Below are 13,960 nucleotides of genomic sequence, written 5' to 3'. Positions count from 1 at the left end.
TCACTAAGACAGGCGTCTCGGGCAGCGGTCTTATAAGAGCGCGCGGAGACAATTGTGGCTCAGTGAGTCCCCGTCCGCGGTCGTGTGCGAAGGTCGCGCGCGAGTGTCCGTCCACCCGCCCGTCCTCGCCAGGTCGGATCGTACACTGGAACCACCACATTCCTGCCCGTCACGCCGGAGTGAGGTGACGTGTTGAAGTGTAACTAGCGAAGATCCTGTGTACCGTTTGCTCTTGGATATATTTGGAGGAGAATATATACCTACGCCTTGGAGTATTACACGCGTATATACCTGCGGTGGTGCCCCCCCGAGTTTAGAGAAGCGGTAAGTCATGTGATGTTTATGTTGGGGAGGTGTGGGTGGGGTGGGGGAGGTGACAAATACAGAGCCTATTGGGCTCATATCATATCTACATACAGAGCTGTGTATGGGGTCTCCCTCCATTACCGGACGTTTCGTTTGTTTACTCTGGTACAGTAAACAATCTTTTTAATATCTCTGTGGCTCCTTTGGGTACTTAGTTACCATCTGGGTTTGCCTGGATACCACCCATTTTAGTATTTTGTATGTGGTGACCATGTCTGGTCGGTTTCTCCTCCTAAAACTTGTTATATTTGCCACCTTTCTGTATGCGGCTGAAGTTATCCTCTACACGGGCTTCTGGCGACGAAAAGAAAGGCAACATTTGATTTTGTGTGTCCGGTTCCAGGAGGATTACCCGTCTGAGATGATGCCTTATATCCCAACACCTGTCCACCATTACTTGGCACTTGCTTGAGCTGAACTCTAGTAGCCACTTGAGGGACGATGCTTTAATTTATGCAGTTCAAGTATGTTTATTGAGACAAGAAAGAAATACATCTCAAAGGGATAGAGTAGCTTAGGTTCTTATAGTTCCTTGCACTTTTCCATAGCTTTAATAATCCTCATAACTCTGGCATCGTTAAATGGAACAATGAGAGGAAGGACTCTATCCCCGCTGGTGGGACGTAGGCTTACAGATTAGGGATAGGAGTGGTCCCAATACTGGCCAGTGTGGGAGAGGTAAGGTAATTACCAGGAGAAAGCGCTGAGTGAATACGACTATGCAGCACTTGGAAGGGATTAGGATAAGGATTTAGGTGAGGACAGGGGGGGGGGTGAGGAATGGTGCCCAACCACTTGGACGGTCGGGGACTGAACGCCGACCTGCATGAAGCGAGACCATCGCTCTACCGTCCAGCCCAAGTGGTTATGTTGGTGTGGTGGGAGAGGTGAGTGGTGTGGTGGGAGAGGTGAGTGGTGTGGTGGGAGAGGTGAGTGGTGAGGTGGGAGAGGTGAGTGGTGAGGTGGGAGAGGTGAGTGGTGTGGTGGGAGAGGAAAGGGGCCGGAAGTAGGATAGAGAATTAATAGGGGGGGGGGGCTGGGGGGTATCCTGTGTCCAGGCCCCCCCCCTCTGTGCGCCGCTTCCCCCCCCCCCCCCCCCCCCGGCCCAGGAGGTTGCATCCAGGCGCCTGACGGCTGAGTGGACAGCTCTTGGGATTCCTAGTCCTGAGGTCCTGGGTTCGATCCCCGGCGGAGGTGGAAACAAATGGGCAGAGTGTCTTTCACCCTAATGCACCTGTTCACCTAGCATTAAATAGGTACCTGGGAGTTAGACAGCTGCTACGGGCTGCTTCCTGGTGTGTAAAAAAAAAGTCCTGGTCGAGGACCGGGCCGCGGGGACTCTAAGCCCCGAAATCATCTCAAGATAACCTCAAGATAGCCGACCCTCCCCTACTCCAGCATCAGCTTCCTCCCCCCAACTCACATCCTTTTTAACTTTCCTTGTGGTTACTTTGCGATGATTTCGGGGCTTAACTTCCCCACGGACCCGGTCCCAACCAGGCCTCCTGGTTGCTAGACTGGTCAACCAGGCTGTTGGACGCGGCTGCTCGCAGCCTGACGTAAGAATGAGTACTGGTCAAATATAACCGTTTCGGATACCGTCGGTTCAGTACACAAAAAACCAATTCGCTCATAAACAGTTTGTATACACGAACCCTTTCGTATATACATATGCATACATCATATATACATTCGTATATACATAACAGGATCATACTGGTTGATCAGGTATCCTTTGGAGGTGTTTGTTCAAGTTCTCTCTTGAACACTGTGAGGGGTCGGCCAGTTATGTCCCTTATGTGTAGTGGAAGCGTGTTGAACAGTCTCGGGCCTCTGATGGTGATAGTTCTCTCTTGAACACTGTGAGGGGGTCGGCCAGTTATGTCCCTTATGTGTAGTGGAAGTTTGTTGAACAGTCTCGGGCCTCTGATGGTGATAGTTCTCTCTCAGAGTACCTGTTGCACCTCTGCTTTTCAACGAGGGTATTCTGCACATCCTGCCATGCCTCCTGGTCTCATGTGATGTTATTTCTGTGTGCAGGTTTGGGACCAGCCCACAAATATTTTTCACGTGTAAATTATTATGTACCTCTCCCGCCTGCGCTCAGGAGAATACAGATTTAGGCATTTCAGTCGGTCCCAGTAGTTTAGATGTTTTACTGAGTGGATTCTAGCAGTGAAGAATCTCTGCACGCTCTCTAGGTCAGCAATTTCTCCAGCTTTGAAAGGGGCTGACATTGTGCAGCAGTACTCCACTCTAGAGAGCACTAAGCGTTTTGAAAAGTATCATCATCGGTATAGCATCTCTAGTGTGAAAGGTTGAAAGGCTCCCATTAATATGGCTGAACCAGTCAAATATTGTTTTTCATATATCTAAGGAACTATGATAACGTAGTTTTAATTTTTTTATTAAAATAATATTTATTTTGTGATAAATATATATTTTGTTATCTTTTACCTGTTTATGATATATTGCTCGCTGAACCCTGGTGTTGACAAGTGAACACGTTGGAACACTGGAACACATGAACACGTTGGAACACATGAACACGTTGGAACACTGGAACACATGAACACGTTGGAACACTGGAACACATGAACACGTTGGAACACGTTGGAACACTGGAACACATGAACACGTTGGAACACATGAACACGTTGGAACACTGGAACACATGAACACGTTGGAACAGTGGAACACATGAACACGTTGGAACACATGAACACGTTGGAACACTGGAACACATGAACACGTTGGAACACATGAACACGTTGGAACACTGGAACACATGAACACGTTGGAACACATGAACACGTTGGAACACTGGAACACATGAACACGTTGGAACACATGAACACTGGAACACATGAACACGTTGGAACACTGGAACACATGAACACGTTTGAACACTGGAACACATGAACACGTTGGAACACTGGAACACATGAACACACTGGAACACATGAACACGTTGGGACACATGAACACGTTGGAACACATGAACACGTTGGAACACTGGAACACATGAACACGTTGGAACACATGAACACGTTGGAACACTGGAACACATTAACACGTTGGAACACTGGAACACATGAAAACGTTGGAACACATGAACACTGGAACACATGAACACGTTGGAACAGACAGGAAGATGGAACGTGATAGACTCGAGCACTTTCCTCTTTATTTCACAACATTCTCGGAAAATTTTAAATTAGACACAAAAACACTTCAGTTTTGTTTTTCCAGTTGTGGTCATGTTAGTTTTCTAGTTACTGATTACGTTAATTTGTTTGTGATTTAAACACACGCGCGCGCACACACACACCCAAATGAGCCACAGAGACGTTAGAAAGAACTTTTTCAGTGTCGAAGTAGTTAACAGATGGAATGCACTAGGCAGTGATGTGGTGGAGGCTGACTCCATACACAGTTTCAAATGTAGATATGATAGAGCCCAATAGGCTTAGGAATCTGTACACCAGTTGATTGACGGTTGAGAGGCGGGAGCAAAGAGCCAGAGCTTAACCCCCGCAAGCACAACTAGGAGAATACACACACACACAAGGAATAATTGATGTTACTTTAGGGAGATGCCACAACCCTCTTTTTTTCATTAGGGAACTGTCTACAGTTTCATTCGGGAACTGTCTACAGTTCTTGGCTGTTAGAGACGAGGAAGCAGTTACACTCTGCCTTGGATGTACTGGCAAGTAAACTAACACTTAGAACTGGGAGTAAAACTGAATAAAATCAGAATACTGATGAACGAATTTTAAGTGAACTGACAGACTTATGAGTGCACACTCTGGTGAGTACACTCTGGTGAGTACATAAGGGTCCTCACTACACTGCTCCTCATCACCTCAACGTCACATAAATTCACCCCCACTCCTTATCTCTTTCTTTACTTACGTGTAGTAAATCTTCGTCCCCAGTACTCATTGAGTGAATTTCACTCTCCTTCATGCAACTCGAAAAGGACAAGTGAATAACACATTTGTATTTAACTTCTTTAGTTCTTCACAGACTCAAACACCACTTGAGTTTCCGACTAGACTCATCTTCACTCAGTCACTTGATGCCACTGAACAACCTCCAATTATGAACTAATTCAGCATTTCCCTGCCTATGGCCACTGAACTAACTGTAGAGGCAGCAGGCAGCTTGTGGCCTAACTTACACTGTACCACCACCACCCATACGTGAGCCAAGTCACTGTGGGAGATGTGAGTTATGACCAAGCAACTTTCCTGCACTCTCCTTTAAGTGACACCTTCCTGGTTCACTCAACGCTGAGTTTTTAACACTCAGACTCATTCTGATCTACAGAGTGTGAGTGTTAGACTCACTCTGACAGTGGGTGACAGACTCCAGACTGATGAGTGTAGTGTGTCACCCGCCACGGTTACAGCCACCCTGGAGTCTGTAACCCTGGCTCCTCCCAGCACATGTTACAGGCCAATATCTTACCTTTAGGTTAGCTAGGCCTCTTGGTTGGTGGTCTGGTCAATCATGCTGTTAGCTCCAGCTGCTCACAGACTGGTTGATTAGGTATCCTAAACTTTTGAACAGAACGATAGGTCGGCCAGCTATGTCCCTCCCTTCCGTTATGTTTAAGGGAGGGCGTTGAACAGTCTTGGGCCCTAGATGTTGATAGAACTCTCCCTCAGTGTACCTATTAGGATCCTGGCAGTATTGCACCTCTGGTTTTCAACGGGGGTATTTTGCATTTCCTGCCATGCCTCCTGGTCTCATGTGGCGTTGCTTTCGTGTGCAGATATGAAACCGGTCCCTCTAATATTTGTAAGCTGTAAATTATTACGTCTCTTCTGCCTGCACTTTAAGGAATAGTTTTAAAAATTAAACATTCCCAGTAATTGACGTGTTTTGTGTCGTGGATCCTGGCAGTATAAGATCTCTGCGCGTTCATCAGGTCAGCAAGTTCTCCAGCTATCAATGGGGAGTTGTTTGTGTGCAACAACATTCCATCCTAGAGAGCACTCGTGTCGTCAAGAGATGTCAGTGGCATGGAATCTCTTGTTTAAAAAGTTCTTGTTATCCAACCTGTCAAGGACGGTGGTGGTCCTTGCAGTTGTGACAGCTACATGATGACTCTTAACTCTTGCATATTGCTTTTGTCGTCTATAGTGTGGTTTGATTGCATTTTATATGTGGGTTCCTGTTTTTACAGGATTTATTTTACGGTTTTTACACAGGGAGCATTTAAACAAACGTAAAAACATACGTTTTTTTACACAGGAGCTGGGGTTTATATTTATTAAACATATTATTATCTTTGGCCCATTGGAAGACCTAATATATATCATATTTTTTATTTGTTGGGCTCTGTTCATTAGAAAAGTATAAATCCATCTCCCTAATTTGCCAGTAAATTCCTTTTGATCTCATTTGGTGTCCAATAGCACCATGGTCACACTTGTAGAAAGCCTCGGCGAAATCTGTGTAAATTACATGAGCGTTTTGCTTGTCTTCCACGGCACCAGAGGCCATGACACAGTGGTCCAGCAACTGTGCCAGAGGCCATGACACAGTGGTCCAGCAACTGTGCCAGAGGCCATGACACAGTGGTCCAGCAACTGTGCCAGAGGCCATGACATAGTGGTCCAGCAACTGTGCCAGAGGCCATGACACAGTGGTCCAGCAACTGTGCCAGAGGCCATGACACAGTGGTCCAGCAACTGTGCCAGAGGCCATGACATAGTGGTCCAACAACTGTGCCAGAGGCCATGACATAGTGGTCCAGCAACTGTGCCAGAGGCCATGACACAGTGGTCCAGCAACTGTGCCAGAGGCCATGACATAGTGGTCTAACAACTGTGCCAGAGGCCATGACATAGTGGTCCAACAACGGCACCAGAGGCCATGACATAGTGGTCCAACAACTGTGCCAGAGGCCATGACATAGTGGTCTAACAACTGTGCCAGAGGCCATGACATAGTGGTCCAACAACTGTGCCAGAGGCCATGACACAGTGGTCCAGCAACTGTGCCAGAGGCCATGACATAGTGGTCCAACAACTGTGCCAGAGGCCATGACATAGTGGTCCAACAACTGTGCCAGAGGCCATGACATAGTGGTCCAACAACTGTGCCAGAGGCCATGACATAGTGGTCCAACAACTGTGCCAGAGGCCATGACATAGTGGTCCAACAACTGTGCCAGAGGCCATGACATAGTGGTCCAACAACTGTGCCAGAGGCCATGACATAGTGGTCCAACAACTGTGCCAGAGGCCATGACATAGTGGTCCAACAACTGTGCCAAAGGCGCCCCTGTTCTGGACCTATGTTGTTGAGAGCTATGGCGACGCTGCGAGACAACAGTACTTGTACACGAAGCAGTGCCAACAGCACACATGAAGAACAAGAGTGCCAACAGGAGCATAACAACGGGAACAAAACGGGTGGTAAGATAAGAATGGCAGGGACAAGAGATAAACAGCAAGAGTAGCATCAGTGCCAGCATCAACAGGAAAGGGACGCCCCCCCCCCCGGCACCCATCAGGATGCAAGCACTGCTCTGCAATTATCCGGCGCGGGCCCTGTGTCCTGTGGCACTGCTTCCGTCCACGGTGTCACTGTGACGGTGTGTCACGGTGACGGTGTGTGTGTCACTGTGACGGTGTGTGTGTCACTGTGACGGTGTGTGTGTTACGGTGACGGTGTGTGTGTTACGGTGACGGTGTGTGTCACTGTGAGGGTGTGACAGTGATGTTACGGTGATAGTGACGGTGCACCCTGGTGGTGTGTACACATACTGGTGTTACTGTGGTGGTGGCTGACCACACTGGGGCTCACCGCTCACTGGGGTGCACGACAACAGCTGTAGCGTCGCACACAGTTGTAAAAAACTGCCAAAGACGTCATTAAAGGCAAGTCCCTAGAAGCTGTCAACCAGGTAACTCATGCGAGTGATCCGGAACACCATTGTCTATAGCCTAGGGAGCCGGTCGGCCGAGCGGACAGCACGCTGGACTTGGACGGGGGTCAGCCCAAGTGATATACTTTTAAGAAATATCGGCGGTTGTAGAGACCCCCATTATTCCCCCCCCCCTGTACTATTTTCATGATCAAGTCTAAAATATTGATTTTATTTCCCACACAGTTGTTCAGCACTGTCAGTGCGTCATAATAACATATTTTCTGAGACTGGGGTGAGGGGTAGGGAGGAGGAGGAGGGAGGGAGGGAAGATTAAGGAAAAATAGGGGGCCGAGGGCAAGAATGGGGGAAGGGGTGGGGGGGGGGTAGAGGGGTGTGGAGGGAAGGAAGCGACCCACCCTTGTACCCCACCTAGTCACATGTAGACAAATATACAAGTCACAGTTTCGTACTCTACAAGTCACAGTTTCGTACTCTACAAGTCACAGTTTCGTACTCTATAAGTCACAGTTTCGTACTCTACAAGTCACAGTTTCGTACTCTACAAGTCAGTTTCGTACTCTACAAGTCACAGTTTCGTACTCTACAAGTCACAGTTTCGTACTCTACAAGTCACAGTTTCGTACTCTACAAGTTACAGTTTCGTGCTTTCGTACTCCAGTGCCAGCACAGAAATGTCAACTCAGACTAAGACAAAACGGAAGACTTGGAGGACGTTCAGTAACTCACCAGCTCTATAGTTGGTATAGCTGTAACCCTCCGAGACAGCCCCTCCCCCCCCTAACCAAAATTCATCCATCCACAGATCACTAGTATTAGCCATTGGTAATGGCTCCAAAACGCCTCCACTTACTGGCTATTCATGCCCGTGCCACCTTTTGGGTGGCTTAATCTTTATCAATCAATCAATCACAGTTTCGTGTTATCCTTTGAGGACGATACAAAAGTCAGCATAAAGATTACTTCTGTAGAAGACATTCAACAACGTAAGCTGATATCAATAACGTCTTCGAATGGGCAAGAAAAGTAACGTTGTTTAACAGTGATACATTCCAAATACTCAGGTATGGTAACAAATGAAGAGCTTAAGCAGGTTACAGGGTACAAGGCACGACCATAATCTCCTCACAGAAGGAAACTTAACATGTAAATGCTCTGGGAATAAGAATGATGTGAGACGACCTAACGTTTAGTGAGTACGACCAAGCAAATACTGCGTCAGCCAGGAAAATTATAGCGTGGAATACGAGAACCGTCACATCCAGGGATCCCATCACTATGTAACTCACCTGTTCTGCCGCCCCTCCTTGAGTACTGCTCGGTACTCACTCCACTTTCACAGCCGAGGATTGTTGACATAGAGGGAATATAATGTGTGTGTGCAAACCACGAAAAAATTACCACGTGATGAACAATGTCAAACCGCGAAGGAAGGATTAAGACTGGAATTTCCTAAATTCCAGTCTTAAAAGATTAAGACAGGAATTTCCTATAAGTGCTTTCGTATTTATTAATGCATCGTGAGAAGGAGGCATTTACAGTGTAGTGTGATGGATATGATAGTGTGATATATCCATCACACTACACTGTAAATCCCTCCTTCTCACGATGCAGGAAAGAGGTGAGGTGAGATACAGGGTCTTTAGTGAGCAAAGGGGATATTAATAACCATTTTTGATTGATCAGTTAAAGGGCGATTTAAGTAGGATCATTGATACACTAATACCTAATCGATATCTCCTTTTCTCGTCCAAGACATTGTACCTCACCTCACCTTTTTCCTGCCAATATATCCATCCCACTACATTGTAAATCCTTACGGGCTATTCATGCCCGTGCCACCTTTTGAGTGGCTTAATCTTCATCAATCTGTAAATCTATCCTTCTGAAGATGTATTAATAAATACGAAAGTGCTTAAGGAAATTTCTGTCTTAATCCCTCCTTCGTGGTTTGACATTGTTCGTCACGTTAATTTCTTCGTGATTTACACACACACAAACATATATATATATATATATATATATATATATATATATATATATATATATATATATATATATATATATATATATATGCAGGTCCCAAATGTGTGAAGTAAAGCAACACAGGGCACCGAGCAACATGGTGAGTGGTCTTATCTTGAGGTTATCTTGAGATGATTTCGGGGCTTTAGTGTCCCCGCGGCCCGGTCCTCGACCAGGCCTCCACCCCCAGGAAGCAGCCCGTGACAGCTGACTAACACCCAGGTACCTATTTTACTGCTAGGTAACAGGGGCATAGGGTTACCTTACCTTGAGGTTACCTTGAGGTCCTTCCGGGGCTTAGCGTCCCCGCGGCCCGGTCGTCGACCAGGCCTCCTGGTTGCTGGACTGATCAACCAGGCTGTTGGACGCGGCTGCTCGCAGCCTGACGTATGAGTCACAGCCTGGTTGATCAGGTATCCTTTGGAGGTGCTTATCCAGTTCTCTCTTGAACACTGTGAGGGATCGGCCAGTTATGCCCCTTATGTGTAGTGGAAGCGTGTTGAACAGTCTCGGACCTCTGATGTTGATAGAGTTCTCTCTCAGAGTACAAGTTGCACCTCTGTTTTTCAACGGGGGTATTCTGCACATCCTGCCATGTCTTCTGGTTTCATGTGATGCAGGGTGAAAGAAACTCTGCCCATTGTTTCTCGCCGGCGCCCGGGATCGAACCCAGGACCTCAGGATCACAAGTTCAGCGTGCTGTCCGCTCGGCCGACCGGCTCCCAGGTGGTGATGCAGGTACCATCACCACACTCAGACACCACACCAGGCTACGTTGGGGCCTCGTAGCCTGGTGGATAGCGCGCAGGACTCGTAATTCTGTGGCGCGGGTTCGATTCCCGCACGAGGCAGAAACAAATGGGCAAAAGTTTCTTTCACCCTGAATGCCTCTGTTACCTAGCAGTAAATAGGTACCTGGGAGTTAGTCAGCTGTCACGGGCTGCTTCCTGGGGGTGGAGGCCTGGTCGAGGACCGGGCCGCGGGGACACTAAAGCCCCGAAATAATCTCAAGATAACCTCAAGATAACCATCAGAGGTCCGCTCCCACAACCGTGACAAATATTGCCGGAACCAGAGTGGACGTCTTCAAGATAACAACAGAGACGTTACAGCCAGAAGTGCCAAACCAACCAGGCTGTGGAGGATATGTGAGCCTGCGGGCGGGCTGCGTCAAACAACAGCCTGTTGCACCAAGTTATCGCAAGTCAAGGCTGGCACAAAAAAAATCAAGCCTGGCCTCGGGCTGGGCTTGAGGGCGGAGGGGTCGGAGGAGGGAAGGGAAAGTAGAGGAAAGGAAAGTTGGTTAGAGATGAGGAACTAAGGTTGGGGAGGGGGGGGAGGGGTGGATAATGGGGACTGAAATGGGGAGGGGGTGTTTATGGGGGGGGGAGGGGGGAGGGGGTATTTAGGGGGGGGGGCGGTTCCGCACGGCCAGTTGAACGACCACTCAAAAACCTGCCGCCTGGGTCCCCCGTCTGGGAAAAGAAACGCGGATCCTTTCCTGTTTGTCTTCCATTGTACACCAGCCTGCCTGTGTACACCAGCCTGCCTGTGTACACCAGCCTGCCTGTGTACACCAGCCTGTCTGTGTACACCAGCTTGCCTGTGTACACCAGCCTGCCTGTGTACACCAGCCTGCCTGTGTACACCAGCCTGCCTGTGTACACCAGCCTGTCTGTGTACACCAGCCTGCCTGTGTACACCAGCCTGCCTGTGTACACCAGTCTGTCTGTGTACACCAGCCTGCCTGTGTACACCAACCTGCCTGTGTACACCAGCCTGTCTGTGTACACCAGCCTGCCTGTGTACACCAGCCTGTCTGTGTACACCAACCTGCCTGTGTACACCAGCCTGTCTGTGTACACCAGCCTGCCTGTGTACACCAGCCTGTCTGTGTACACCAGCCTGCCTGTGTACACCAGCCTGCCTGTGTACACCAGCCTACCTGTGTACACCAGCCTGCCTGTGTACACCAGCCTGCCTGTGTACACCAGCCTGTCTGTGTACACCAGCCTGTCTGTGTACACCAGCCTGCCTGTGTACACCAGCCTGTCTGTGTACACCAGCCTGCCTGTGTACACCAGCCTGTCTGTGTACACCAGCATGCCTGTGTACACCAGCCTGTCTGTGTACACCAGCCTGTCTGTGTACACCAGCCTGCCTGTGTACACCAGCCTGTCTGTGTACACCAGCCTGCCTGTGTACACCAGCCTGCCTGTGTACACCAGCCTGCCTGTGTACACCAGCCTGCCTGTGTACACCAGCCTGTCTGTGTACACCAGCCTGTCTGTGTACACATACAGAGTTACACAAGTATTATCATAACAGGAGGATGGGACATTCCCTGTCTACACCTGGGGAGCCGGTCGGCCGAGCGGACAGCACGCTGGACTTGTGATCCTGTGGTCCTGGGTTCGATCCCAGGCGCCGGCGAGAAACAATGGGCAGAGTTTCTTTCACCCTATGCTCCTGTTACCTAGCAGTAAAATAGGTACCTGGGTGTTAGTCAGCTGTCACGGGCTGCTTCCTGGGGGTGGAGGCCTGGTCGAGGACCGGGCCGTGGGGACTCTAAAAAGCCCCGAAATCATCTCAAGATAACCTCAAGATAACCTGTCTGTCCAGTCTCCGTGCTCCACCCTGTGATGAGCTGTGTTGCTGTGTACACACACACAAGGTCTCGCCAGTGTTCCATCCCCTCTGTGGGTTAGTAAGTCAAGGTTGCTCAGCGTGGTGAAGGTGTTTCGTTTTTCTGGTAGTAATGATATTATGAGTACGTATCAGATATACCTAGGCGTTATGTATGTATGTACTCACCTAGTTGTACTTGCGGGGGTTAAGCTCTGGCTCTTTGGTCCCGCCTCTCAACCGTCAATCAACTGGTGTACAGGTTCTTGAGCCTACTGGGCTCTTATCATATCTATACTTAAAACTGTGTATGGAGTCAGCCTCCACCACATCACTGCCTAATGCATTCCACCTGTTAACTACTCTGACACTGAAAAATTTCTTTCTAACGTGTCTGTGGCTCATTTAGGTCTCCGCCTGTGTCCCCTTGTTCGCTGTATGTACCACCCGTGTGGTACATGGGTGGTACATACAGGCATGTATATATGTACGTATGTGTGTATTTGTGTACTTGGTTATGGTAGGCATAACGTAGCTGTGGTTGAACCACCTGGAAGGTGTATCAGGTGGCGGGTGTTGAAATGCAGGAGACATGAATTAAGTGAAAGTAATTACCGTGTGTGTTGTGTCTGTTGCAGGTCTGCGAGTGAACCGTGTACACGTCCACACGGGGATAACGGAAGGGGGAGGAGGAGGAGGAGAGACAGAACAACCGCCACCTGCTCATCGCCGTCGTCAGGCCCCGTCTCGCCGTAAACTAAGAGACGGGAGGTTACAGCGAGTTGCTGGTTCTGTCAACCAGCGTTGACGGAACCTCCACCCCACGAGACAGTACACCGCCAAGAGCCCTGAGGTGTTGATCAACGAACCCAACCACCTTAAAAAAAAGAAGAAAAAATAATAAAGACAAAAAAAAAAGAGGAAAACCAAACACATTTAAGTGAAGGAGCAGACACCGGCCAGGCGAAGGTTTGGTCGCCACTGTCAACAACTAAGGCTGTTTTGGAGCGTCTTGAGAGAATAATTCCCTGCTGCGTCCCCGGGTGTCTCCCCCCACCACACCAAACGAACCTACGAGCCGCCCCTTCGACGAACTTGTGCAGGTCACAAGCCACAAATACACTCACAAGTCTACACGAGGAACCTCGCCACCGACGACCTCAATCTGGGCCACATCCCGCATCATGGACTCGTGGTCACGCCGCAAGGCGGGTGTGGCGCGGGCCGTCGAGGGTGTGGTGAAGCGACGGAAGCACGTGGTCCTGGTGGGTCTAGACGGGTCTGGCAAGACCACAGTACTCACCAGACTCAAGTACCGCTGCTATGTGGCCACCACTCCCACCATTGGTTTCAACCACGAGAAGGTAGGCTCTAAATGGGACCTTCTCGTAGCCTGGTACTGTAGCCTAGTATACACCTTGAACGCTTTCAATTTCCTCAAGTTTGGTACCAACTATTCTTTAATTTCTTCTAGTTTTTATAACTTCTTTTAAATTTACTCTGGTTTGGTAATAACTTTTTTTTTAATTTCCACTAGTTTGGTTAATAACTATTTTAACATTTCCCCTAGTTTGGTTCTAACTATTTTTAAATTTAATTGTTTCGTTTTAACTAGTTTAAAATTTCATTTAGTTTGGTTCTAACTATTTTTAAATTTCTTCTAGATTGGTTATAAGTATTTTTCGAGTTCCTCTAGTTTGGTTCTAACTATAGGTCACTGATTCTGTAAAAACTACTAATAGCTGTATAATGTTGAGTAACTCCGCAGGTCTCCTTATTAAGCAAGATGTCAGCCATTTCTTGCTCAAGTGAAATTATTTATTGTGTCATTTATCAGCAACTTAACTTATGTGTCTGAGTGCATGTTTCACTCATGCACCTGTGTTACTCCCCCCCCCCCACCCGTGTCCTTATAATTTCTGCACTCACAAGCTTTCACTCCGTGGCCACCACTCCCGCGGGCTGACCACTCTCCCTCTCCACACATGACTGACCTGACCTCCCTACCTTCACACACACACACACACACACACACAC

The 13,960-nt window shown here is 48.4% G+C and overlaps 2 protein-coding genes across 5 annotated transcripts in view; one reads left to right on the top strand and one right to left on the bottom strand.

The window, feature by feature from the left end:
- LOC123763956 (ADP-ribosylation factor-like protein 4C) overlaps positions 1-13,960 on the top strand; it is an 81,122-nt gene that overhangs the window by 52,946 nt on the left and 14,216 nt on the right. The window contains exons 1-2 of one of the 4 annotated variants that reach the window (XM_045751305.2): positions 40-324; positions 12,562-13,287. In XM_045751305.2, the coding sequence (XP_045607261.1) occupies positions 13,108-13,287 (180 nt within the window). In that variant the 5' untranslated portion in view covers positions 40-324; positions 12,562-13,107. Of the gene's footprint in view, positions 1-39; positions 325-12,561; positions 13,288-13,960 lie in introns of those variants that run through there. The other 3 variants (XM_045751306.2, XR_011229437.1, XM_069329963.1) reach the window with 3 other exon arrangements.
- On the bottom strand, positions 2,828-13,106 carry LOC138367766 (putative protein CRIPAK). Its single transcript, XM_069329720.1, has 2 exons — positions 13,051-13,106; positions 2,828-3,425 (listed from the first exon to the last, which is right to left on the bottom strand). Exons 1-2 carry the CDS (start codon positions 13,104-13,106, stop codon positions 2,828-2,830), a joined length of 654 nt encoding a protein of 217 aa, XP_069185821.1.

This window comes from Procambarus clarkii, chromosome 23, assembly GCF_040958095.1.
Source record: "Procambarus clarkii isolate CNS0578487 chromosome 23, FALCON_Pclarkii_2.0, whole genome shotgun sequence".
NCBI lineage: Eukaryota > Metazoa > Arthropoda > Malacostraca > Decapoda > Cambaridae > Procambarus > Procambarus clarkii.
Note: the sequence above shows the minus strand (reverse complement) of the source record. Positions and strands in the feature narration are given on the sequence as shown.

Coding starts and splice junctions, on each gene's coding strand:
- LOC138367766 (XM_069329720.1), bottom strand. CDS start 13,106: ATGCGGGATGTGGCCCAGATTGAGGTCGTCGGTGGCGAGGTTCCTCGT. Junction 3,426..13,050: donor GAGGTTCCTCGTGTAGACTT/GTGAGTGTATTT, acceptor AATGTGTTCCAG/TGTTCCAACGTGTTCATGTG.